A 25365-nucleotide genomic window follows, 5' to 3' on the forward strand; every position below is an offset into this window, starting at 1 on the left:
GTTCACCTCCCCCTCCTTGTGGAAATAACATACTGTCAGACATAGTTCAATGTTTCTGTCGAATATCACGCAACATAAGACCTAATAATTATATATCAGTTGTATGTCTTGAGGCCATCATGATCTTGAGACAATTCCGGCTGCTTTTAAATCCTAGGGCACAGAGTCTTGAGGTCAAGGAGAGAGAATGTCCTTGCAATTCACTTTCCCCCTTTGTCCCAAAGTCATTTGACACATTTCAGTATTCCTATATAACACATAATGCACAAAACCTTCAAATTATTAATTATACGCCATTTGTATATCTTGAGGCAATCAGGTGAACTTGAGATAATTCTTGCTGCTTTTGCATGTATCTCCAACAAGGGGGTTTTCTTGTCTGCCTTCGAGTCACTGGGAGGAAGTTAACAGTACTTCTATAACAGCACTTCTAAACCTTGCTGAAACGTTATAGCTTTCTAGGTCCTCCTTCTTAGGTTGTGATCAAAGAGATAAAATGTCAATTTGGTTTCCTGTAAAACATCCTTTTGAAAATAGGCCTGCAGGGGGTTGGGGCCTGAAGATATAATTAGTTAAAAAATAATAGTGATAAATAGTCAAGAAAGGGGAGAATATTCTAGAAATTTCTTCTTGGGGAGCTGCAAATAATATAAGATCATAGTTATTTAATTACTGCTGTTATTGTCTACTCAGTCAGTTTAATTTACTTCACCTAGTTTGGCTGTGGAGGAAACAAAGGACAAAAATTTTGTTAATTAGGACACAATCGATAAGTTATTAACATTTTCCTTATGTGGTTCTGAATTCTCTTTGAGGTTCATGTATCTTGTTTGAAAGGGATTATTATTATTATTATTTACAGGAAAGAATGACTTAGATGCTACATTTGTATGTACAGAAAGAAAAAGTAGAAATACCAAAAAAAAAAAAGATACAAAAATAAAACAAAATAAAATTTAGATTACCACTCACACAACAATTTTTACCTGGTTATTGTTAGAATAATTTCATAGACATAATGGAAAAACTGATATAATAAATGGAAGCAGATTATTTATAAGCTAAAGAGAAGCGCCAAAGAGAAATGAAATTACTGTTTGTATCTCCTCACTCCTCACTTTTTTTTTTTTTTTTTTTTTTTTTTTTTTTTGCTGTGGAAGAAAAGAATTGGCAAAACACTCAATCATTGCTACATTAGAAAAGGGAGGGTTATATTAACATAGGGTAATGCTTCGGGGTGAAATGCAAATGGGAGATAAGTATCCATCCTGAGTACCTGCTAGGAAAGAAATGGAGCCTTTTGTTTGCATAGTCTGTCAACTGGTAGACAGCAATTTTCTATGAATTTCCAAGTGTGGAGGGGCTTGTTTAGGTGGCGTCCCCCCCCCCCATTGGGAGATAATTTTGCATTAAGGTTCTGAAAGAATTTCTCCACACCCTGAATCTCAGTATTCTGCTGGAAAGGGAAAATTATTTCATGTGAAAATCAGTCAGGAAATGTTCCTAAAATGTACAGAGTTTTGCATGTTGAACTGGAATTGGCAGCTTCTAAACAGTTGATGGTTCTCAATGGTTCTTTATCTATTTATTTTTACATAAGGAAATTTAAATTTAAGTTTCATGTGCAAAGCATAACCTTGAACCTCTTAATTAATTTATAAACTACTCAAGAGACAGACTTATAGTAGTACTCTGCTATTTATACCTGTGGAAAGAATCTGGCATGTTAAGATTTTTGGAACTTGGCAACCACTTAACCTTGATGGACCAGTAACACACATGAGGTTGTTTTCCCTCAGTGGTTCAAAGCTTTACATTAAGAAATTTGAATAATATTTCATGAGCAGATTATAACCTTTTCGCCCCTTAGTTAAAACCTCATTTTTCTCCTCTATTTTCCTCTTCAAGCTGACATAGCCTCTGTGCATGTACAGAGTTCATGATTCGGCAGTCTATTGTACCATTTTTTAAAGTGCTGCACCTCTTGACAAAATTACCATCTGAATAAAGGAAGGGAAGGGGAAAGAGTAGATTTTAAAATAGGGTTAGATTTTACACAGAAACTCACTTTTCAGTGCTTACAAACACATTTTCTCTCCCTCCTTTTTGCAAGTTTGGAAAGGGTTGGAAGGGATCTTGAGTAATCTAGTCCACCCCTTCTGAAATATGGGGATCTCAACACTATCACTGCCCTTAGGATACACATACATTTGAGTACAGACGCCTGACTGGGAAGGAAACACAGGCTATGCCCTATCACGGAAGCACATGTGTGTACTAAGGGAAAAATAAGGAAGGGGAAGATTAAAAGTACCAACGTTATATAGAAGCCTTTAGCAAACCTTAAGATTGGATAAACAGTTTAAGAGGGAATTTACTTCCTTACTAAAACCATTCTGTCCATTTGAATCAAGGTTAAAGTGACTCAGATAGACATTTGCTGGCTATGGATCCTCTACTTTTAATAACATTTCCCTAGAAGGAACACCATATTCCATAGTCACATGGTGAAACATTACATACAGAGCACATGGCTCCCTTGTGACACAGACCTTAAATATTATGAGTTCACAAACAAACATTTTCAAGGTTACAATCTCCCTTTTCCCTTCCCGCTCCCCCTTTCTGTACAGAAAGGGGTAGGTATGCACATACACCCCACTTTTACTCTCTAGAGAAAGATTGGGAAATGTTCAAGACTTTCATATGTGCTTAAACTTTAACCCTTAATAGAGAAAGTGATAAAAACTTATATAATCACTCCACAAAAACAACAATTACACTCTTGTTCCAACTCTGAAAACCAATAATCTTTCCTTGCCAGAAAGCAGAGCTGGGCTGAATTTCAACCCATCACCACATCAGACACATTGCCTTTCACATAGCTCTAAAATGGGGGTTAGAAGGGACCCTGAGGTCATTTAGTCTAACCCTCTAAGATACAGGATTCACAAGATTTGAATGAAAATACCAACTTTATATAGAACCCTTTAGCAGATGAGTTTTTTTCCTTAAGAGGTGATATCAGGAGCCCAACACAATTGAAGTTAAAACTAGACTCAGATAGACAATTCCTGGCTAAGGAAGCTCTACTTTTGACAAACAATTCACCTTTATAGGAATAGCTGTTCAATTTTCCTTTAGTCAATATTCCTCTAGTCACTTGGAGGAAGACTCCCTTTTAGAGCCTCTCTCAATAACAAACATTTGCACACCTCATGAAGTGAACATTTTCAAGTTTCAAAATATTTTCAAAGCATTGAGCAAGCATTTTCAAACTTACTACTCTTATTTTCCTTCATCCTGCCCCCTCTTTTTACTTTTGGAGAGGAAAAAATGGCCTTCTACAGCCTCTTTAAAACAAACCTTTACACACTACCTCCACTCTTTTAAATATTTGCCATTGTTTTTGGGTTGATCAAGCCCTTACATAAGATTATTTAAGCAAGCTTGCCTTATTATTATATTATTTTAAACTATGCATGCTTTAAAAAAGGCAGTCTGTGGGTGTCATGGCCAAATTTTACACAAACCCCTAATTTCCTAAACCTGGATTATATCTCTCATTTACTTTAAGGGGAACAATGAACTATAGCAGACACAAGGATCAGACGCACATACACTTCACAGACAACACAGACAACATGTAACATGCAAACATATATAATTTTATACCATAACATACTTTGCAGGATTCCTCACAAAACTTTTCCCATTCAGAGTTCACCAGGGTTAATTTTAAAGCGGAGATTCACTGTATGTTAAAGGAACCTCCTGGTAGCCATTTCCCCTCATCTGGGTGGTCCATAGTAAAGCGGACCCAGTGTTTTTTTCTTACAAAGTTTTTGCAATTGGTTCCCTTCAAGCTTGTCCGCCCCGGGGATTTCGTGCCAATTTAAGAGAACGAATTGGAGTGGACTTTCATCCTCAAAGTCCTTACCGGAGCCAAGCCTCAGTTGTGCTTTGCCTCGGTTGGGAGTCTGGGAAAGGAATTCCTTAGAGTGGGTTGCACCCATTTTACTTAAGCCTTTTTATACTGCAGTTCGGGTCCCCGACCCTGTTCCTGGACACTCTTAACTTCCCGAGTCTATGACTCACCCCCACGTCCTAGTGGTGTTCCTGCCTGCCGTTCGCGTGCACTAACTACTAGGCGGCCTGGTGCAGCTAAAACCCTATTGGAACCCTCCCACTGGTCATCAATTGCCTGAGGGTTCCACAGCAACTTCCCTGCCTCTTACACACTAGACTCATATCCTACTGAACGCTTGCCTACGCAATGTCAGGTCGGAACTGAGGAATACAGAGATACAGAGTAGTAGGAAAGGAACGGGCGCACTTGCAATCTCTGGTCATGGGTCATACCTAACAAAGGTCGCCATGGCAGGGGGGCGTCTTCACCCGAAGATTAAGAGCAGAGGAATAGGAAACAGAGCTGGGATAGCCAGATTCCCAGATTGGTAGAAAAGCGACAGTTTGCTCAGACTTCTGCTCAGTTTGGCAGAAGGGAGCTGGGACAGTCTTTCTGAGCTCTGCGTTTAACGTAAAGACTGTTGCCCTGGACCTCAGTTCTACCTTGTAACTGTGCCTGGCAGCCTTGCTGCAACTAAGGTCCAAAGAGGAGAGTAGAAAAGGATAGTCCAAGTGGAGAAATAGATTTTTAGTTGCTGTGGTTCTTAGCTCACCCAAGGTGTCCCCTTTTAATACTCACGACCGATCCTTTCAGTCGAATCCCGTTGTCTCCAGCTTCCAACTGGTTCCTGAAAAAAAAACAGCCTTGTCCCTTTAAACGTTGCTTCGTCCTGGGGGTCCCGCTTGGACTCTCAATTACTACCAAGTGCCTCGGGTCCTGAGGTTGGTTTACCCCCCTGCAAAAGAGGCAAGGGCGCGCTGGGCTCCCCTTCCTCAGTGAACCCGGAGCTCAAGGCAAAACTGGGTCCCCGAAGTGGTCGCCAAATTGTTGTAAAATTTAAGCTGGTTCCTATGAACCCAGAGAAATGGATCTTGACCCAGGGAGAGCTCAAGGATCCAGGCAAGCAGACGAATTTAAGCGTCTCCTGCCCACCAAATAACAGAGACCAAACCAGGACGTACGAAGCAAGGCACTTTTATTTTAACTGTTGCAACAGGGTCCTTCCTCTCACACAGGAGAACAAGGAAGGAACCCCAAACAAAGATGTCTTGCCCTTAAAAAGAAATTTGAAATTGGTTTCAGCCCACCCCCCAGAAGCATCATCCATATGTCACAGAAGGGGTGTAGCCCAAGACCCCCCTCCCTAGATTCATCATAGGTACATCATGAAAGGGGAGGTCTGGTGGCAGTAATCTGAGCAGTCTGGACCCTGCCCCCTGCCCCCCAAAACCTAATCAACAAAATTGAGAGATATTTACATTTCCCTGTTTCCCAGCCAAGTTAATCACACCCTTTTGTCTGGCAGTCAGGTATCAGGATGCCAGGGATTATCACTTTAATTCCTGAGACAATGAGAAGGTTCCCCCCACCCCACTTCTTCCTTGCAGAGGAACACCTGGTCTCTGGAGAGAGAGTCAAAATGGTGTCAGAAAGGCCTGTCTTCCTGTGCTGCTTCAGACATGTGCCTGTACATTCATGTACATGTTTTATGAACAATTATTATATATATATAGATATGACCTCAAAATTCTTATAACATGATCATGCCCCAAACCGTCGCCAATGGCAGCAGTGCTTCTCTGCCAGTGCTAGAGATGGCAGAACAAGCTGGGAATCTGTAGGCAATGCCGCCACCGGGGGGGGGGGGGCTTGTGCCGCTTGAGGCAGCAGCCTCACCTTGCCTAATGACTGGGCCGGCTCTGAGTCAAGTCTGGCTGGAGACATTGCCTCCGGATCTCTTCTAATGGGTAGCTCATCTGCCCTTTCCATCATGGTCTATTGCCCTAACACAGATGGGGAGCTACTGGGTTCCTATGCGACTCCAAAAGCAGCTTTGGCCAGAATGCCTTGTTTGTTTTGTTGGGGGAATAAGTGGCTCTGAACAGTCCTGCATGCTTATCTTCAAGTGATTCTTTATCTCTTTGTGGCTTTAGCCCTCTCCCGCTCTGATGCTTGAAACAGCATTGAGGGAAGGCCATGACAACAGTTGCTTGGGAGAGTTGCTATCAACAGTAAACAAAAAGGCAGAAAGGAAGCTGCTTATCCCAAGAGATTTGGGGGGAATCTGAGGTCAAGGGACCATGGCATTCCCCCCCCCCTTTGAGAGGCCATGCTGCGGACACAATGAACATTTAAAGCACATGCTTTCCCCCAAAAAATCCTGGGAGCTGTGGATTCCTCCTCACAGAGCTACAATTCAAACTACAGTTCCCAGGATTACAGTCATACCTTGGAAGTCAAACAGAATCTGTTCCAGAAGTCCGTTCGACTTTCAAAATGTTCAGAAACCAAAGCGCAGCTTCTGATTGGCTGCAGGAAGCTCCTGAAGCCCATCGGAAGCCGCGGAAGCCCCGTCGGGCGTTCGGGTTCCAAAAATAGTTTGCAAACCAGAACAGTCACTTCCGGGTTTGCGGCAATCGGGAACCAAAACATTCGAGAACTAAGCTGTTCGAAAACCAAGGTACAACTGTATTTGGGGGAAAGCCATGAGCTTTAAATGTCTGGTGTGCTCACAGGCCCTATGTACTTTCAGTTTCCTGTCTGGGTCACTTTGTAAGTTGTGTATCTTCTTTTTAGGGATACCTTTGTTATATATGGGACGCGGGTGGCGCTGTAGGTTAAACCACAGAGCCTAGGGCTTGCCAATCAGAAGGTTGGCGGTTCGAATCCCTGCAACGGGGTGAGCTCCCGTTGCTTGGTCCCTGCTCCTGCCCACCTAGCAGTTCAAAAGCATGTCAAAGTGCAAGTAGATAAATAGGTACTGCTCTGGCGGGAAGGTAAACGCCGTTTCCGTGTGCTGCTCTGGTTTGCCAGAAGTGGCTTTGTCACGCTGGCCACATGACCCGGAAGCTGTATGCCGGCTCCCTCGGCCAGTAAGGCGAGATGAGCGCCACAACCTCAGAGTCGTCCGTGACTGGACCTAATGGTCAGGGGTCCCTTTACCTTTACCTTGTTATATATTACCTTTACCTTGTTATATATGGACTAAATGACCCTTGGGGTCCCTTTCAGCTCTGCAATTCTATGATTTTATAATTCTAATCAGCAGCCTATACATAATTTTGTCATTATCAGAAATGTGTCGTTTCCTTTCCCTTTCCTAGGTTATTCTATAGTCATCTGGTGAGGATGGTTAAGAATCAGTTGGTTAGAGCATGGTGCTGATAAAACCCAGGACGCAGGTTCAATCCCCGTACGGAACAGATGCATGTTCCTGCATTGCAGGGGGTTGGACTAGATGACTCTAAGGCTCCCTTCCAACTCTCCAATTCTATAATTCCATGATTCAAATGACCACGCAGGCTTGCTGTGGTCACTTGCAGATCTCCGTGCTGCTCTTGGAAGCTCTGCTGATCAGCAGGCTTGAAGACACACCCCAACAGCCACAGTCACCTAGGACTTCGTAAATTGTCGTTTCTGTATGATGGGCAATAAACCTATCACAAGATTTCGCCTCTACAGCTGGCGTTGTCTACTCAATTGTCTTCACAATGGCAAACAAGATCTGAATCATATTAGCGATAAGAGGCATCTGCCCAGGATTCAGTTGGTCCCTGGCTACTTTCACACATTCCATTGCACAAAAAATCATGGAGACAAGGACTTCATGATGGTAGAAGACCAAGTTCAGTTAGAGTCTGGTTCTGCACCGCATGAAATGCCAACTATATCATCTGATTTCAAAGTGGAATGCATTGCATTTTCAACAATTTGCATGGGTTTTTGGCAATGGCACTCCATTTAAACAGGCCTTGAATGTCGGCTCTCCCCGCCTCCCTTTTGCCATGTGCATTCAGTGACTAATGGTAACCTGAGCCATGGAAATAGTATTATGGTCTGGTTTTTGTACATTTAGGTTTTGCTGAGTTACTTGTTATTTTGATGCTGATGTTTTGGGTAGGATTGTGAAACAGATGTTTTAAATAGTTTAAATTTATTTATTTTATTGGCTGTGTTTGGATGTGTATTCTTTAAACCACGTTGCGAAGACTCTTTTATTTAAAAGAGGTTTATAATAGATCTGTTAGACTTTTCTCTTTTTTTAAGGGCTGCCTCATGCATATCAAGGACGGGTTTACAAACACTATACAATTTAATCAAGTGGTATACTACTGGTACCTTAATAAAAATCTATGCATCAACTGAATGACCATTTTAGAAAAAGCACGCCATTGTCAAACAAGGCCAGATGGCGAGGGTTTTTTGATAAGCACAGTATAAGCAGTAGATTCGACCCAAAGTTCATGTTTCTGCTCCAAAGTCAGTATTTCCCCGCTTATAACCGTTTGTGCCAAGTAACTAGGTGAGCTTAAATTGCACTTAAAGGCTGGTGCCTTTGAAGGCTGGTGTCGTTGCTACTGAAACATGAGCCTTGGTGCCAACATTGCTTTTGCAATCCATTGTTTGGATTCAAAAGCTGAGCAAAATGGAATGGCGTAAGATGCAACTGCTTTCTGTATTTACACTGCAATCATGCACAACACATATATTTGTATAGCACTCACTTTAATACCTAATATAATTATTTTTGTGTGTGTTGGACCACAAACGACATGTTAGCTTAATGTATATCCTTGTGACATGATGTTCCTCAGCGCAGAGAATCAAGCATCCACAAACAGCCCTACAAGACTTGTTTCTGGTTCACAGAAGCTGCTGCGCATTCTTGCTGACTGCATTGATCATCCTGACAAATAGATTAATGCCTATGTCAAGATTAGTGCCACTGGTCTGATTGAAAATCAACATATCCTCCAGCATCGGTTGGCTTGGGGTTTTGAAATAGCAAAGATTCTCTATGACTTTCAATATCTGGATACATCTAGTATAGAGGACACAAAGCACAATGAGCACAGGGTGTTTACAAAACTGAATTTCTGCTATCACATTTAGGTAGTGGGGGGCTTCATCTGAAAAGCTGGGAAGCTATTTTCTAGAATTGATCATTCCAGGAAAATGTAAAGATAGTCAAAACTGCATAGGTGAGGAACAGATGTTGAACTTGGACCTGTCAAAGGCTAAAAGAGTATTGGGAAATGATCCACAATGAATTGAAAAAAAATGTTTAAAAGTACTTTCCCAAAAAACCCAGAGTCCTTTCTGTTGGGGGTAATTCAGACTGAAATTCCCAGATGTCGAAAAAGGTTCTTTATGTATGCCACTACCGCGGCCCGTGTTTTGTTAGCCCCAAAATGGAAAACGAGCGAGGGCCCAACTAAAGAAGAATGGCAACTTAAGTTGCAGGCTTAACATAGAGAATAAGAGAACAAGAAGAACATACGTTTAGAGAAGATTGGAAAACATTTATTGAACATATGGGGAATAACTGTGTACAGTTCTAAACGCTGGCAACATTAAGATCAATTCAACAGTGTAAATAAATTTTGATGGATGCAATTATGGAATACTGAATGGTATAGTTTTTTGTAAAATACGGAGGGATTTATGATATGCAAAATGAACCATGGAAAGAGAAGAAGGGAATCTTTGGTATCTTAAGGATGTAAAAATGAGTGCTTTAAATTGTAAAACAGAAAACCACACACACACACACACACACACACACGTTGTTGAACTCCAACTACCATCAATCCTATCCAGCACAGCCTGTTGTTAGGGATTATGTGAAACAACAACAACTGGACAGTTGCTTTATCCTGCCCACGGCAACCAAAAGCAACTTAAAACCAAACAGACAGACAATAAACCTCACCTAAATACATTAAAAACCAAGAGGAAAGAGAAATACATTAAAAAACATCTCACTCACTTCTAAAAGGCCACAGATAGTTAAAGGCTAAAGGCCTGGTTACAGTGGAAAGTTTTTGCCTGTTGCCTAATGATGGCACTAGGCAAGACTCCCTGGGGAGAGCACTGCACAGACGGGGAGCCACCACAGAAAAGGCCTTTTCTCATTATGCTGCTCTCCAGACCTCTCGTGGAGGGGGCACATGAAGAAGGGCCTCAGATGATGATTGCAGGGTCCAGCTTGGTTCCTATGGGGAGAGGCGGTCCTGAGCCATTTAAGGCTTTATAGGACAAACCCAACACTTTGAATTGGGCCTGGAAACTGATTGGCAGCCAGTGCAGTTGGGCCAGGATTGGTATAATTGTATAATTTTCAATGGTGAAATGTGGGCCAGGGACATCTAGACAGGCCCCTCACTTCTGGCAAAGGTTATTGCATGGACACATTTCCATTTTATTCTCACAACAACCCAGCAAGGTATGTTAGTTAGGCTGAAAGAAAGGACTGGCCCCAGGTCAGCCAGTGAGCTTCGTGACTGCTTGGGAACTTGAACCCTAGTCACCTAGTCCAGCACTCTAGCCCAGGGGTCAGCAACCTTTTTCAGCCGTGAGTCGGTCCACTGTCCCTCAGACCATGTGGTGGGCCGGACTATATATGGGGGTGGGAAGGGTTTGAACGAATTCCTATGCCCCACAAATAACCCAGAGATGCATTTTAAATAAAAGGACACATTCTACTCATGTAAAAACATGCTGATTCCTGGACCGTCCGTGGGCTGGATTGAGAAGGCGATTGGGCTGCATCCAGCCCCCGGGCCTTAGGTTGCCTACCCCTGCTCTAGCCATTACAAGAAACTGTGGTACGGTATTCTATTTCTTACTACAAGTATTAAGAGTATTACATGAAGATTACTCCCTTGATATCTCAATAAATGATTTGAGCCACTGTTTTGCAAAACGCCAAATAAAGCCTGATTGCATTTGGCCCTGCTGAAAAATTAGACGTTTGAGCCACATTTCATGCTTCTGCTTCTATGTCGGCAATCCTCGTCAAATCGTACAGCCCAGTTATTGCATAATGTGGATCCTGCAAATTGCAGCCTAGAGTTTCTCTTTGACAGCAGGCTTCATCTCCTTTTTTTATCCCATCCCTCTTTTTTTCTTTGCAGTCAAAATCCCAAACCAAACGATGAAGCGAAGTGTTGGCATCTTCGTGATTGCTCTTCGCCCCTCCTTCATCAGAGAAAGGAGGAGGATGAAGAGGACCCTTCGCAGAGCCATTTAAAGCATGCACACGTCAGGAATCCTGGCAACTATAGTTTGTTAAGGGTGCTGGGATTTGTAGCTCCGTGGTGGGTGAACTACACTTCCCAGGATTCTTGCTGGAGGGGTGATTTAAAATGTGCTTTTAAGTATACGGTGTGTATTGCAGCAATGTCTGGCGGCAGGGAGAGTGGGAGGCCAAGACACAGGAGATTCCTAGCAACCAAAAAGTAGGCAAGGCAACTCTCTGCTGTGTTGTTCCTGCTCCCTGTCTCCTGGCCACTGCTGCTGTCGCACACATTCAAGGCACAGCACAGCGACTCCCAAAGGCACAGCTCTGATGACTTGCAAGGTGAAAAAGGGGATACCAAATGCCACCAGGGTTCCTGTTCCGTCTCCTAGCAACCGAACAGCTCGTTGCCTAGCAGCGCAAGGGGCCGTCTTACATACATAATTAGGCTGTAAGCATCTCCGAGCCTCTTGCTTGCCCTGGGGATGCAAAGGCATTGGTTTTTATTCTCAAGCAAGCAAGGCCTGCTCCTCCTGAGAGCAGCTTATTGATCGTCTCTGCTGCATTTGGAAGAGACCTTTTTTACGGTAGTTTAGTCCTGATGTTACTGGCAACCCACTGCATCTCCTACTACTCAGCATCCTGTGTAGTACGAATTGCTAGCTAAAGGCTTTCTAAGTTTGCTAGGGGCAAGGAAGGAAGGAAGGAAGGCTTCCAGATCTCCCTCAGCTCTTTGTCTGCAGGAAGCTGTTACAGAGCAAGGGTTCAGAGCTAAGCTTTAATTATTTATTATATTATTATTATTATTATTATTATTATTATTATTATTATTATTATTGAATAGAAATTTATTCGCCAAGTACTTACATACTTGGAATTTGCTTTGGCTAATTTTACAATGTAAACGTACTTTATACAAAATATCTATTAAATATCGGTGTGAGGATCGGAGTGTGCAGAACACTATTTCAAGCAAAGAGGAGCCACTCCGACTGCGCCTGGAGCTTTTGCCTTCTGTCCCTGTAGTGACTTCAGAACAGGTTGACGTGGCTGTTGGTGCCTCTGGCGCCGAGTGAATTGCTCTAGTTGATAATGCTTGATAAAAAAATTCCTTCAGTAGCACCTTAAAGACCAACTAAGTTTTTATTTTGGTATGAGCTTTCGTGTGCATGCACACTTCATCAGATAAGTGTGCATGCACACGAAAGCTCATACCAAAATAAAAACTTAGTTGGTCTTTAAGGTGCTACTGAAGGAATTTTTTTATTTTGTTTCGACTCAGACCAACACAGCTACCTACCTGTAACTAGAACTATGATAATGCTTGACTTTGCTATAAAACTGATTCAGGTCGTTTGCCAATTTTTGACTCTCCGGAGCAGTATTATTAATTATATTTATTTATACCCCACCCACTCTGGGCGACTCCCAACACAATTAAAAGCACAATAAAACATCAAACATTAAAAACTTCCCTAAACAGGACTGCCTTCGGATGTCTTCCAAAAACCAATGCTCTCCAGACCCTGAAGAAGAAGTAAAGCATTCAGGAGGCTATGCGGTGGGGGGGGGGGATGAAATGTTTTGCATGGCCTCCTTCTCTCCTTTTTATAATTTTGTATACGGCCCTTCATCCACAGATCTCAGGATGGTTCACAACATAAAAAGACAACGCCTTTTTCAGAGTAGCAGAAGCACACTTCAGTCACAAGAGCGCCGACCTCAGGAAAGAGCTGCTTCTTTGCAACCCGTCCTTTGGTCTCACAAGTGGATCAAATCACAAGAAGACTGTCACCTATCCCATCTACCATGACAAGGGAATGGCTGCACAGGAAGAGGTGGGGGCAAGCCAAGGACCAGCAAGGTCAAGCAAGGTCAGGTTTGCGACCCGCCACCCTTTGTGTCAAACAATCAGAATCAAGGTTGTAGCTGGGGAATCCCAAACTGAGGAAAGCATTAAAGTGCAGGATGAAAAGCACAAGATCCAAAACCCATATGAAATATTGCAAATGGTTGAGCTCGGCAGCCACTGTACTGAAAGTCTGTCTCTTTCCAGGGTGCTGTTTATTTGGTCTAAAATTTCAAATACTATAATAAGTCTGTTGTGACTTTCCTCAATATCACTACTCTAGTAAAATATGATGTGTTGATCATTTCAAATCATAATACACTGCATTTTTTCTCACCTGATCCCCCCCCCCGGCCAAACTGCAGCCTTTTGGGTCAGTTCTGTAGGGCAGGCATGTCCAACAGGTAGATCGTGATCTACTGGTAGATCACTGGACGTCTGTGGTAGATCACTGGTAGATCATTGGCTCCCCTCAAAGATGCTGAACAACTGTGGCTCCCCTTAAAAAAAAAAGCTCAACATTTTACCTCCTCCCTGAAAAAACTCAACAACTTTGACCTGAACCCCAAAAGGGGGGGTAGATCACTCTGTGAGTAGATCACAGTCTCTTGGGAGTTGGACACCCCTGCTGTAGGGTTTTCAAATCCTTGCACTCTGTGTGTGTGTGTGTGTGTGTGTGTGTGTGTGTGTGTGTGTGTCAAAATCTGTGTGTTTCACAATTCAGAAGGAAAAATGAGCATCAAGTCACCGAATATCAGCACAGGGAACAGCACAACTACGCTAGCAAATTCACAGCACACATGGCAAATTATAAGCTCCCAATTGGTCAATTGGATTTTAAGTGGAACTGAAGGCAGCCACAGACCCCCTGCACAGTTGAGGGGGGGCAGCTGTAGTTTGGGAATTGGCATCAAAGCCTAGTAGGCCCTAGGATTGACCTCCTTTTGGCTTCTATTTCCGGGAGGACCGCTGTGACCTATGTTGATCCTAAGCAGGGATGAGCTGCTCAAGCTCATATTTGACCATATGGTTGAGAGATCTTTGGACCTCCGGGTGGGGGCAGCAACAAGAGGAGAACTGAGAGGGGCTGGGTGCACCTGGCTTGGGGGTCCCAGCTGGAACTGAGTCCTGGAATCAATCCACAAATGGAACGGGCGGGATTCATTTCCACGGAAGGGTAGTTCTTTGCTTCCAAGCAGCAAAGGACGAAAAAGCGCAGCCTGAATGAACCGAACAGGGGAAAGTCCTGAAAACAAAGAGAGGTGAGTTCTTAGGAAGCAGCGGTCTGCTTTGTCCTGCCTCTTATGGGAGCCACTAGGATCTCAGCTGCACTAGAAAGATGGGCTGACATGGGTGACTGTCTCTCAAAAGCAAACGACGACACTAGGGCTCCCTCCATGGTTACCTGCTAATTTGATGTGAGTGCACTCTGGCCGTCACCTCCTGGGAAATGCGATGGTCCACAAGGACAGCCCATTAGCCTCCAAATATGATGAACTAGATGGAGAGCTTATGCTACAATAAATGTGGTAGGCTATCAAGTGCTATAAGACTCTCCTTTGTTGTCTCTCCTTGCTGATAAGCTTCATGCGCAGAGTTTGAGTGGCTGGCTGAAAGAAACAGGCCTACAGAGGGATGAGGCATGGCAGTCTGCGCATGGGAGGAATAATATTAAGCAGCATTTGACATTGTCCTCTGGCCAGGGTTTTCTGCTGCTTTATGGTGGCCTGCTCTAGTGATGTGAGGGAAGGGAAGGAACATGACACACGAAGTATGGGTGAGCTGTCACTTCCTATGCCTATTTACTGACTTCCTTTGTTTATTAAAATCTTGAGTGGAGAGATTGTACAGCGCGTACCAAAGCAGATCATGGGAGCATCTTGCTCAGTACAGTCATACCTCGGGTTCCTTTCGCTGCAGGTTGCGTACTTTCAAGTTAAGTACTCGGCAGACCCAGAAGTGTTTACTTCCGGGTTCCACCGCACGTGCATTCGCAGAAGCGTTCTGCACGCTTCACGCATGCACAGAAGCATTCTGCGTGCTGCGCGCATGCGCAGAAGCACTCTATCAGCGCTTCGTGCATGTGCTAAAGTGCCGCTCGGGTTGAGTACTTTTCGGGGTGTGAGCGGCACCCCGGAACGGATTGTGTACTCAACCCGAGGTACCACTGTACTGTACTGACTTGCAGCATATTTCTAGAGTTCATTGGTGATGTTCAACACCAATCCTACTCAGAGCAGACCCATTGAAATTAATATAGGTAAAGGACTTCTGGATGGTTAAGTCCAGTCAAAGGTGACTATGAGGTTGCGGCACTCATCTCGCTTTCAGGCCGAGGCAGCCAGCGTTTGTCCACAGACAGCTTTCCGAGTCATGTGGCCAGCATGACTAAACCGCTACTGGTGCAACAGGACACCATGACAAAAACCACAGCGCACAGAAATGCCGTTTACCTTCCCACCACAGTGGTACCTGTTTATCTACTTGCGCAGGCGTGCTTTCGAACTGCTAGGTTGGCAGGAGCTGGGACAGAGCTACAGGAGCTCACTCCATTGCAGGGATTCAAACCCCTGACCTTCTGATCGGCAAGCCCAAGAGGCTCAGTGGTTTAGACCACAGCGCCACCCACTTTGCCTTTCCCTCCCTGAAATTAATGACCCTGACTTGGAGTAGGACTTAGTCAAATACCACCATAATTTTTTTCCCATCCTACCTGGAGGGGCCAGGGATTGAACCTGGGTCTTTCTGGAAGCAAAGCAGATTCTCTTCTCACTGATCTACAGCAGCACTTTGGTGCCCCATCTCTATTTTCTATTCCATTGACCTGCTCTTTATTTCCATGTTGACTAGGATGTGCCAGGGCTTGGGTTGAGAGAGCTCTATTTATCAGTCTCCGAAGCTCACTGCCAGGAGAAACTCGTCTGAGCTGTCGAGTCAGAAACTTGCCTAGGTTAGCTGAGTCAAAAAGCTGAGATCAAAAGAAGTGTTGTAAGAAGACAAGCATATAAAAGCCATGAAGTAATGGGAAATGTTTTCCTTGCTAAATTTTTGTCTCCCAGAAAGCTTTTTTAGATAAATCCAGGAACCTAAACTTGATTCATCTGCCACTGTGATTGGTGCAAGTACAGTGGTAGCCTGGTTCTCAAACTTACTCCATTCCAGGAGTCTGTTCGACTCCCGAAACCGTTCGAAAACCAAGGTGCCGCTTCCAATTGGCTGCAGGAGCTTCTGAAAAATATTCACAAACTGGAACACTTACTTCTGGGTTTGCGGCATCTGGGAGCCGATTTGTTCAGGAGCCAAGCCATTTGAGAACCAAGGTACCACTGTACGCTCATCATTTGTGAGCATTTGGATTGTCTCCTTAGCAAAGCCACAGCAATTAGTATGATAACAATTAAAGCCACTAATGAGATTTTTAAAAAAAGAAATCAGTTTGTAAGTAGACCAGGAAAAGAAAACCCCAGTAGAACAAGAATCATTTCCTGTGTTGTAGCATTTTTGGCTAGCGTTCAACTGGATCTCATTTCAAGCCTGGTTCCTATTGTCACAGATGCACTGAAAAGCCATTGCACAAACCAGAGTAAAATGACCCTGAGAACTAGACCATACAGAGAATCGAGTTTCCTGGCATCACCTTCCCCCCACGAGGTAAGGAATAGGCACGAAATAGCCCTGCTCAGAAAGTACTGATCATCATCCAGGAAGAGAGATACAGTATTGCAAGTGAGCAATATGTGTCTCAATGAACTGCAGGGGAAGGCAAACTTTGCTGTGTCTGGCTAAAGCTGAGCTCAGAATCTTATTACAGTACAGTGGTACCTTGGTTTATGAACACAATTGGTTCCGGAAGTCTGTTCATAAACTGAAGCGTTCATAAACTGAAGCAAACTTTCCCATTGAAAGTAATGGAAAGTGAATTAATCCGTTCCAGACGGTCCGCAGAGTAAGCGTTCATAAACTGAAGCAAACTTTCCCATTGAAAGTAATGGAAAGTGAATTAATCCGTTCCAGACGGTCCGCAGAGTAAGCGTTCATAAACTGAAGCAAACTTTCCCATTGAAAGTAATGGAAAGTGAATTAATCCGTTCCAGACGGTCCGCAGAGTAAGCGTTCATAAACTGAAGCAAACTTTCCCATTGAAAGTAATGGAAAGTGAATTAATCCGTTCCAGACGGTCCGCAGAGTAAGCGTTCATAAACTGAAGCAAACTTTCCCATTGAAAGTAATGGAAAATGAATTAATCCGTTCCAGATGGGTCCACGGTGTTCATAAACCGAAAATTCATAAACCGAGGTGTTCATAAACCGAGGTTCCACTGTACTGTATATAATGCATAGAAAGAGCATTCTTCATTCTGCTTGTCCCCCAGTGAAGCTGAAATGTGCCTATCCCAATTACTCCCCAGATGCAAACCCCCTAGATTTACTAATGTAAAGAAATCATACATAACCCCAAAATCATGCCCCCTCCCATCCTTTTTCCATTTCATTTATTAGTTGGCAGTTCTTAGCAGGGGGCAGGTCAGGTGGAGTAAAATATTGATGCTCACCTGGCACCAGGCGACAGCCCACTACTGCTAATGAAGTCTCTGTAGGTACACTTGCTTTGTTACTAAACCCCTTGAGCTTCTTTAAAAAATAAATAAATTGCATTATTATTTGCTCATGAACTTCTTAAACATGTTAGGAAATAGTTGGGCTTTTTAAAAATTATTATTAAGAAACCCCAGCAAATTGATAAGATTTCTTTTTCTCTTTTTTTTATGACCGCTATGTTTTAGCGTCTCTGGAGCACTTGTCTGTGCTGCAAGTTAGCTCACTTTTTTTCCATCTGGGATAGGCTTCTTTCCCTTATCATCATTACTTTTAATTTGTATACCGTCTTTCTACTTTACAAAATAAAAAAAATTCCTTCCAGTAGCACCTTAGAGACCAACTAAGTTTGTCATAGGTATGAGCTTTCGTGTGCATGCACACTTCTTCAGATACTGCATGCACACAAAAGCTCATACCAATGACAAACTTAGTTGGTCTCTAAGGTGCTACTGGAAGGAATTTTTTTATTTTGTTTCGACTACGTCAGACCAACACGGCTTACCTACCTGTAACTTTCTACTTTACAATACCCAAGGCGGTTTACAAGCTGAAGAATCAAAGAATGTACACCTTATAACATTCTAATCCAATACAAAAATGTGACAATAAAACATAACTTTAAAATAAGCAACTTATATCAAAGAAAGTAATACCAGTATTCATAGAATATGAAATTTCAACATATAAAAATTAAACAGAAATCCACTCTTAACAACAATAATAAATTCTAAACCATAATCAATAAAACGGCAAGTCACATTGCATAAAATAATACAATACAATACAAATTGAGAAGCAGAGACTGGAGAGTGGGGCAAGGCAAGTGGAAAAAGGCCTTGCCTGATGAAGTCTCACCCCTCACAGCTCTTCCTCCAGGACCAGCTCCCTTAGGAGGACTCCCAGGGCTGGGGGGTGGGGCAAGGCAGGTGCAAGAAGGCCTTGCCTAATGAAGTCTCTCCCCCGCCCCTTTCACTTGCTGAACATTAGCACAATCTCCATTTTTTAAAAGAGAGAGAGAGCTTTTCTAGTCCTCATGGAACAAGAAAAACTCCAAAAGGAGGAATAGCAATAATGATGTTCCTGTGCTCTGTATTAGGGCTTTACCATATTCTAGTGACAAAGCTATAACTACCCTTTCCTTGCTTGTTTGCTATAATATACTTTGCTATTTCAGTGTTCCATAAATCCCAGATTTATGCCTGCAGTCCAGATTTTTTAAAATAAACAAAGTAAAAGGAGCCAGCTCCATCATTTGGAGCAATTACAGAATGTGGTTATAGAACTATTTATGACGTCCGTCCGTGCCTTTCTTAAAGTGACATTAGGTTACAGCTTTTGTTTGGGGCGGGGCTCCCCTGCGCCTTTAAAAACAACGTGACAGCTAGAAATCCAGTCTGCTTCCCTATCACAGCATCTTCATGATTACAATAAATAAATGAATAATTCTCCCTAGGCGCACTCCTGCAGGCTGTGCCACTTGTAAAAGCAACCTAATGGAAATGAATTAGCTACTGGCTTTCAAGAACCACTAAAAGAAAATGATCTGCTTATAGATCCCAAACCGCGGAATACCAAACTGTACGGTTGAAGTTTGGGGCAGAGTAAAACGCATCGTCCACGCTCAGGAAACTCAGCAGTGGATCTGAGGGCCAGCTAGTAATTGTGCATTAAAATTTGTCTCAACAGGAGCTACTGCTTTTTCCATCAAAATATTTATTGTCAGAAGGAAGCTATATTTGGGGAGGCGGGGTGGGGAGCTGTCTCTCTGCAAGTCAGTGTCAGGGAATCAGGCCTGCCACTCAAAGGTTTCAATCAAACGGGCATGGTTCTGAAATAGAGGTCGGAGGAAGATCATCTGAGCATCCGCTGGAGAGGTCGAGGGAGCGCAATCCAACCAACTTTTTTGGAGGGGGGTAGCACATTTATATAACATAGAAAATAAGTAAAAGATGCGGGATCTTGGCTTGAAGAGGGCGGGGGGATACAACGTGGATTTTCATCTTCTATCTGGTTTGCGGGGGGGGGCAGCCTGGCTGCCTGGCTGCCTGCCTCCGACTCCACCTGCAAGCAGCTGTCTCTCTCTCTCTCTCTTCTGCGCGCCCTTCCCCGCCACCCGCCGTCTATCTTGCCAGACTAGCAAGGGAGGAGGGCGTGGATGGACGAGAAGCGGCTGAAGAGCCGGGAAAGATCGTTAACTGCGAGCCCTTGTCCGGCATGATCCGGATCGACGGAGAATGTGATAGTTACTCCTCCTTCTCCCGCGTCCCCTCCCCGTTGCTTCTAGTTCTTCCCCAGACAAAAAGCCACACCCAGCCTTGGGGCGTTTGAACAAATGCTCCGATGGCCTTCCCTACAGGAGGGCGCGCGCCCCCACCCGCCTTCCTTCGCCCTTCTTGGCTGCAGAAAGGAAGCCGGGAGCGATGGAGGTGAAGAGGAGGAAGGCGGCAGTTTTGTTTTTTTCTTGCGCTTAAGGCTTTGCCGCCTGACCTGGGCTTAGCTCTGGGTTTCTCTCTCCTTCCTTTCCCGAGTTACAAAAAACACTTCAGTTTATCATTTTTTATCCCCACCGGGCCCACCCTCAGCCCCTTTCTTTTCAAGCTCTGGGTTCAGATCGTCCCCTGGTAGGAAATAAACCTCCACCCCAGAAGCTGCCTGCGGCGCTTTATCCTTGGCGAAGGCTCCCCCACCACCCACGCGCGTCTCACTCTATAGTAGACTGGGAGGGACAGGGACACGATCCCAGACTTCTTTCCACGTCAGCCTCAGATTCCCATTGGGCGCTGGCTGCGTCCCTCTCCCCAGCTCGCTGCGTAATTTGCCCAGGGCATCTGTGTGACACGGCAGGTTTGCAACCAAGTCGCTTTTACAGCAGGTCTGCAGCGTAAGGCAGCAGCTGAATGCACAATTGGGCGTAGAGAGCCGCCTTCTGCAGCTTTTTCCTTGAATGCCTAATTCTGCTGACCCCTAACATTTTTGCCTGCTCGTCAGCACCGCTGTGGCCCCACTAAGTCCCAAGTTTCCTCCATCTTAATGATATCTAATAAAAGATTATTATTATTTTTTAAAGTATTAAATCTTCTGTGCTCATCAAATGAAAGCAATCGCCAGTTGCCCAGACCTCTCTTTAAAAAATAAAATAAAATACAGTACTTATTATTATTATTATTATTATTATTGGAATCTCAGCCCAGAGACCTGCTGCTGTTGCCCTTGATTTTGCAGAAATGCGCAACTCCCGTGGCAACATTATTTCTTTGCATGTCAATGCAGGATTGACATTTTGGGCTGCACCGTCCTGAGCGGGGAGAGGGCAGTACTTAAAAATGTTTAAAATCATGCAAAATTCAGGTGCTCCTCTGGTACTGCACCCCCCCCCCCGCCCGCCCCTCCTCGCGCGCTATGGCGCATGGAAGAGAGTAGCTGTTCTTCTGTTTAGTCTCTTTGTCTGGAGGATGCGAGCCGGCTTTGGATGCTGAGGAGAGGCGGGGTGTGTGGAGAGATTACCTCATCCTATGCGCCCTGAGCCAATGGCTTTTCTCCTCCCCTGGTTTCTCCAGGCAGATTGGGGGTGTCTCGACCAACCGCAAAAAGCCTTCGCCCGTCCCCATGGTGACGAGGTTGTATATAGGGAGCCGCGTTGCCCTGTATGCTACAGGTTCTCTTACATCGACCTCCTAAGAGTCGCGCTGTAAGAAAGCAACACCCTCCTCGGCTCCCGTTTGATTTCTCGAAGCTCGGCAACCAAGAGGCAAATATGGTAAGCGCCAGCGCCTCTCGGCTGCGGGGGGTTTCAGAGGAGGGGTGGGTGGTGGGACAAACCACAGGCAATCCTGGCAGCATTTCTCCTTGCCCGCCCCAAGGCAGTTCTGCTTTCTCCCCCATCTTTCTCTTGGCTCTTCTGGGCATGCTTTGTCCCTGCGCCTCTGCGGCGGCTCTTTTTCTTCCACCGGCTCGCTGCTGCCGAGCTGTGGAAATGCAGAGAGCCTTCCTGAGGCTACTGGTTCCTCCTCCTCCCTTCCCCTCTGCAAAAAAATAAAAAAGGACCAGCTGTTGTTTTCCAAAGCGGCGGCAGCAGTGCATCTGCGAAGCCTGACGCAATGGCTTCCCCTTGGTTGGGAAAGGCGAGGCAAGCGTGGCTTCCTGCCTGCGTAGCGCTGGCTGCGGGCTTGCGTCTCCATCTCCAGCCCTTCCCAGCTGCGGATGCGCATAGGAGGGAGGGAGGAGGAGGCAATGTCAGCGGGGAAGCAGCGGTACCAGCCCCAAGCAAGCCTGTGCTTTATCCCGAATGCAGGGGCGCAAATGGAGCCATCTGCAATTAAAGGCTGCTCTCCTGACTCGGAAGGAAGTGGGATGGGTTATTTCACAGGATGTAAACCTGATTAGACTGGGGGTTATCAGTGATTATAAAATTTTAAAAAAGAATCCAAACAAACAACGCGTACTAAATGCAGAGGCATAGCATGGGTTGCAGGCACCCGGGGGTAGGGCAAGTGTTGTGCCCCCTGGTGGACTGGGCAGCTGGGGTGGGTGGAGCGCGCCTGCCCGCTAGACCAACCCGCCTGCCGCCACGCCTCAGCTACCAGGGCTCTGTGCCCGTTGGGGGGGCACCTGATTGCGCCCCTTCAAAAATGTGGGGCCACGGACCCCCCTGCCCGCCCACGCTACGCCTCTGCAAATGTTATGGGGTTGAAGTTTCAGGATTCCACCCCCACCCCCCTTGGAAGTAAACGTGTTTCAGTAGCAAACAAAAGGAATTGGTTTCCGTCTGAAATAAAATACTCCGTGTGATTGATTTCTGTGTCACTAGTGATTCCGCAAGGGGACGAAAGTTAGCACCCGTGTAGCTGTGGTGGGTCCTAGGGGCCGGCGGCGGCTTATACCGAAGCTTTACTGTCTTCTGCGGCAATCCTACGCTCTAGGAGCAAATGCCACTAGAGCATAGCTGTCGAGTTCTCCCTTTTTAAAAGGGATATTCCCTTATGCTGAATAGGCTTCCTCGCGAGAAAAGGGAAAACTTGACAGCTATGCACTAGAGCCAGGGGAGCTTGCTTCTGAGTAGAGGCATGCGTAGGCTGGGGGGAAATCTCCACCAGTTCAGTTGTCAGCTCTGCCGATTTCTTGTGAGCAGAGAGGGGATCATCTTGGCAGAAGCCACGCCCTTGCACCGCTCCAAGAGATTCCGCATAAAGAGCAGCATTGTTAGCAAGGAATCTGTGTTAAGGATGGGGAGCAGTCGGGAAGAAGGGGTGGGGAGGGCAGGGCTGGGGACCCACCGAGAATCACGTCGGTTTAAGTGGCAGATCCTTCCCTCCCCCTCCCAGCCCACAGATTGGTCTGAAGGCAGGCGGCGATGGCTGAGACAGCAGACAAAGAGGGTGGCTCCTCTGGCAGATGTGACCAGAATAATCATTGAGAGAGACAATAATGCTGCAGCAGCCAGGGCGGCTTAACTGCATCGGTTGCCGTTTTCGACAAGTACCCTCGCCGTTCTGTTGCAGATAGCTTTCATCTATACATTTTCTGCTCTGGAACGACTCTTTAACTGCCCCATAAACTTCCCAATATAGTAAAAAGATACTGGGACTTAAACACACACACACACTGTCAATTTTCATGGGAAGAACAGACAGCAACATGCCCTCTTTGGCAGGAGATAGAAGGTTTGTCTTCTGGTCCAGCCACCCCCATTGATTTATTTCATTCCCAAGCATGTTCTCAGCCTAGGTCAGAGAAGGGAAAATTGGCAAAACGGTATAATGAGATCATGCTGGAAATAGACTCGGCTGTGTTAATCCATCACAGAATGCAGGCTCCAGCAGTCAGCGTGGGCGCAGTCAGCAAAAATAATTGACTGGAATGTGTGTACCTAATGCAGAAGAATACCCAGTACAGTATTCCTGGACAGGGTGTGGCATGTCTTGGTGTTCCCTATGGGCTAAGGAATATATCTCCTCAAATGACTAAATGTCCCTGACAGGCAGCAATGGAGACAATACCTGGGATTGAGCACATTGTGCTTGCAAAGTGGAGGGAGGGAAAGACTGAAGATAAAATCCAAGGGTTCAAAGGACTTGGGTCTTCTGAAAATTCAGGCATCTGCTATGTGACATGCAAGGTTGAGCCTTCTTGGAAAATAAGTCTCCATGAACAACAAAGAGAAAGATGGATAGTGAATTCACTGAGATTCATAGTATTCAAGGAACAATAGGCTGGGTGTGGCATCCTTGCCTAATTAACAGGTATGCTACTAGATCTTTTAAGTTACACTGGATTCTCTTCAGGGGGAGTAAGGTGGGTCTCTCACACTGTTTTTTAGCTCCCATTTGAACAGTGTTTTTTGAACAATGGACCTGCTACATAATTTTTGGCTTTTTTATACATAAATAACTTTTATTAAATTCTCTGTTTTACAATTTAAAATACTCATTTAAACATCCTTAAAATACCAGTGACTTCCCTTCTTCTTTCCATGGTTCATTTTGCGTAACATAAATCCCTGCATATTTTATATAAATTAAACCATTCAGTATTCCATTATTGATACCGCAGACTACTTACTGCAGCTAGACTGAATGTCCTTGATTCGGCGGTTTTGAGGGGAAGATTTGGAGGAGTCCCATACGGTCAGAGAATGTGCCATTGTGCCTTGAGTGAGGTAGAATCTACAGAACACATTCTACTGAGTTGTCCCTTTTATAATGATTTAAGGCAATGTCTTATAGCCCCGTATTTATCTCAGTTTAGTTCCCGACTAAGAGAACGGCAGGCAGCATATTTGCTAAACAAGCCCACTGTGGCTAAATTCCTCTTCCTGGCGCTCAGGTGTCGGAAACGTATAATCGAATGTCTTGATGTGGGTTACCTGTAGGAGGTTTAGTAGTGCGGTCATACCCCATTTATGTATCCCGCTGATGTCTTCAGTTTTATATTTTTATATTTTTATGTATCCCCCTGATGCCTTCAGTTTTATATGTTTATCTTTGTATTGAGAAATGTTTTTGTTCTGACTATCGGTCGAATAAAGTGTATATTGATATATTGGTATTCCATTATTGCATCCATCAAAACTTATTTACACTGTTGAATCTATCTTAATGCTGGCAACGTTTTCAAGTGTACACAATATACCCCCCCCGTGTATTCAATAAACGCTTTCCAATCTTCTCTAGACGTTTTGTTCTTCTTGTTCTCTTATTCTGTATGTTAAGACTGCAAGCTGCGCATACTCTTGTCAGCTGAAGTTGCCATTCTTCTTTAACACAATTTTTGGCTTTGTCATTCGCTCACCTTTGCTTTTCACCTTGTAAGCATCTGCCACAAAACTGGTTGCCTGCGTTTCTTCTATCAATGTCCAGTTGACAGGGCTAGCGATTACAGCTGTAGCTTATGAGCGGAATCCTAAATAGCAGGATTATTTTAAAAAAGAGCACCCAAAACCAAATCCCAATTAATACATATATGTGCTGTTTCTTCACCTTTAGCGTGAGTGCATCTCCATCCACGTTGGCCAAGCCGGAGTCCAGATTGGCAATGCCTGCTGGGAGCTCTACTGTCTGGAGCACGGCATCCAGCCTGATGGACAGATGCCCAGTGACAAGACCATTGGGGGAGGAGACGACTCCTTCAACACGTTCTTCAGTGAGACGGGAGCTGGGAAGCACGTCCCCAGGGCAGTCTTTGTGGACTTGGAGCCAACTGTGATTGGTGAGCAAACAAGGCACTTCTAATAGCTTTCTAGCTATGTTGGTGTCTACAGGAGGGGATGCTA

General features: G+C 44.7%; 2 protein-coding genes and 1 long non-coding RNA gene across 5 annotated transcripts in view; all 3 read left to right on the forward strand.

Moving 5' to 3' along the window:
* Positions 1-25365, forward strand: part of LOC118079595 (tubulin alpha-1B chain) — a 120611-nt gene that overhangs the window by 49817 nt on the left and 45429 nt on the right. Inside the window, exon 1 of one of the 2 annotated variants that reach the window (XM_088662949.1) lies at positions 21265-21354. The exons of the other annotated variant lie outside the window; for it this stretch is intronic. Coding sequence (XP_088519075.1) covers positions 21352-21354 — 3 coding nt within the window. The 5' untranslated portion in view covers positions 21265-21351. Of the gene's footprint in view, positions 1-21264; positions 21355-25365 lie in introns of those variants that run through there. 2 annotated transcript variants of the gene reach the window in all.
* The window catches only part of TUBA1A (tubulin alpha 1a), a 77247-nt gene that overhangs the window by 49817 nt on the left and 2065 nt on the right, over positions 1-25365 (forward strand). The window contains exons 1-2 of one of the 2 annotated variants that reach the window (XM_035103903.3): positions 21265-21354; positions 25079-25301. In XM_035103903.3, coding sequence (XP_034959794.2) covers positions 21352-21354; positions 25079-25301 — 226 coding nt within the window. In that variant the 5' untranslated portion in view covers positions 21265-21351. Of the gene's footprint in view, positions 1-21264; positions 21355-25078; positions 25302-25365 lie in introns of those variants that run through there. The other variant, XM_088662948.1, reaches the window with a different exon arrangement.
* LOC148686755 (uncharacterized) lies at positions 11365-13310 on the forward strand. The gene is made up of 2 exons (XR_015948366.1): positions 11365-11492; positions 12791-13310. It is a non-coding gene; the product is annotated as an uncharacterized LOC148686755 (long non-coding RNA).

This window comes from Zootoca vivipara, chromosome 2, assembly GCF_965207765.1.
Source record: "Zootoca vivipara chromosome 2, rZooViv2.hap1.1, whole genome shotgun sequence".
Lineage (NCBI taxonomy): Eukaryota > Metazoa > Chordata > Lepidosauria > Squamata > Lacertidae > Zootoca > Zootoca vivipara.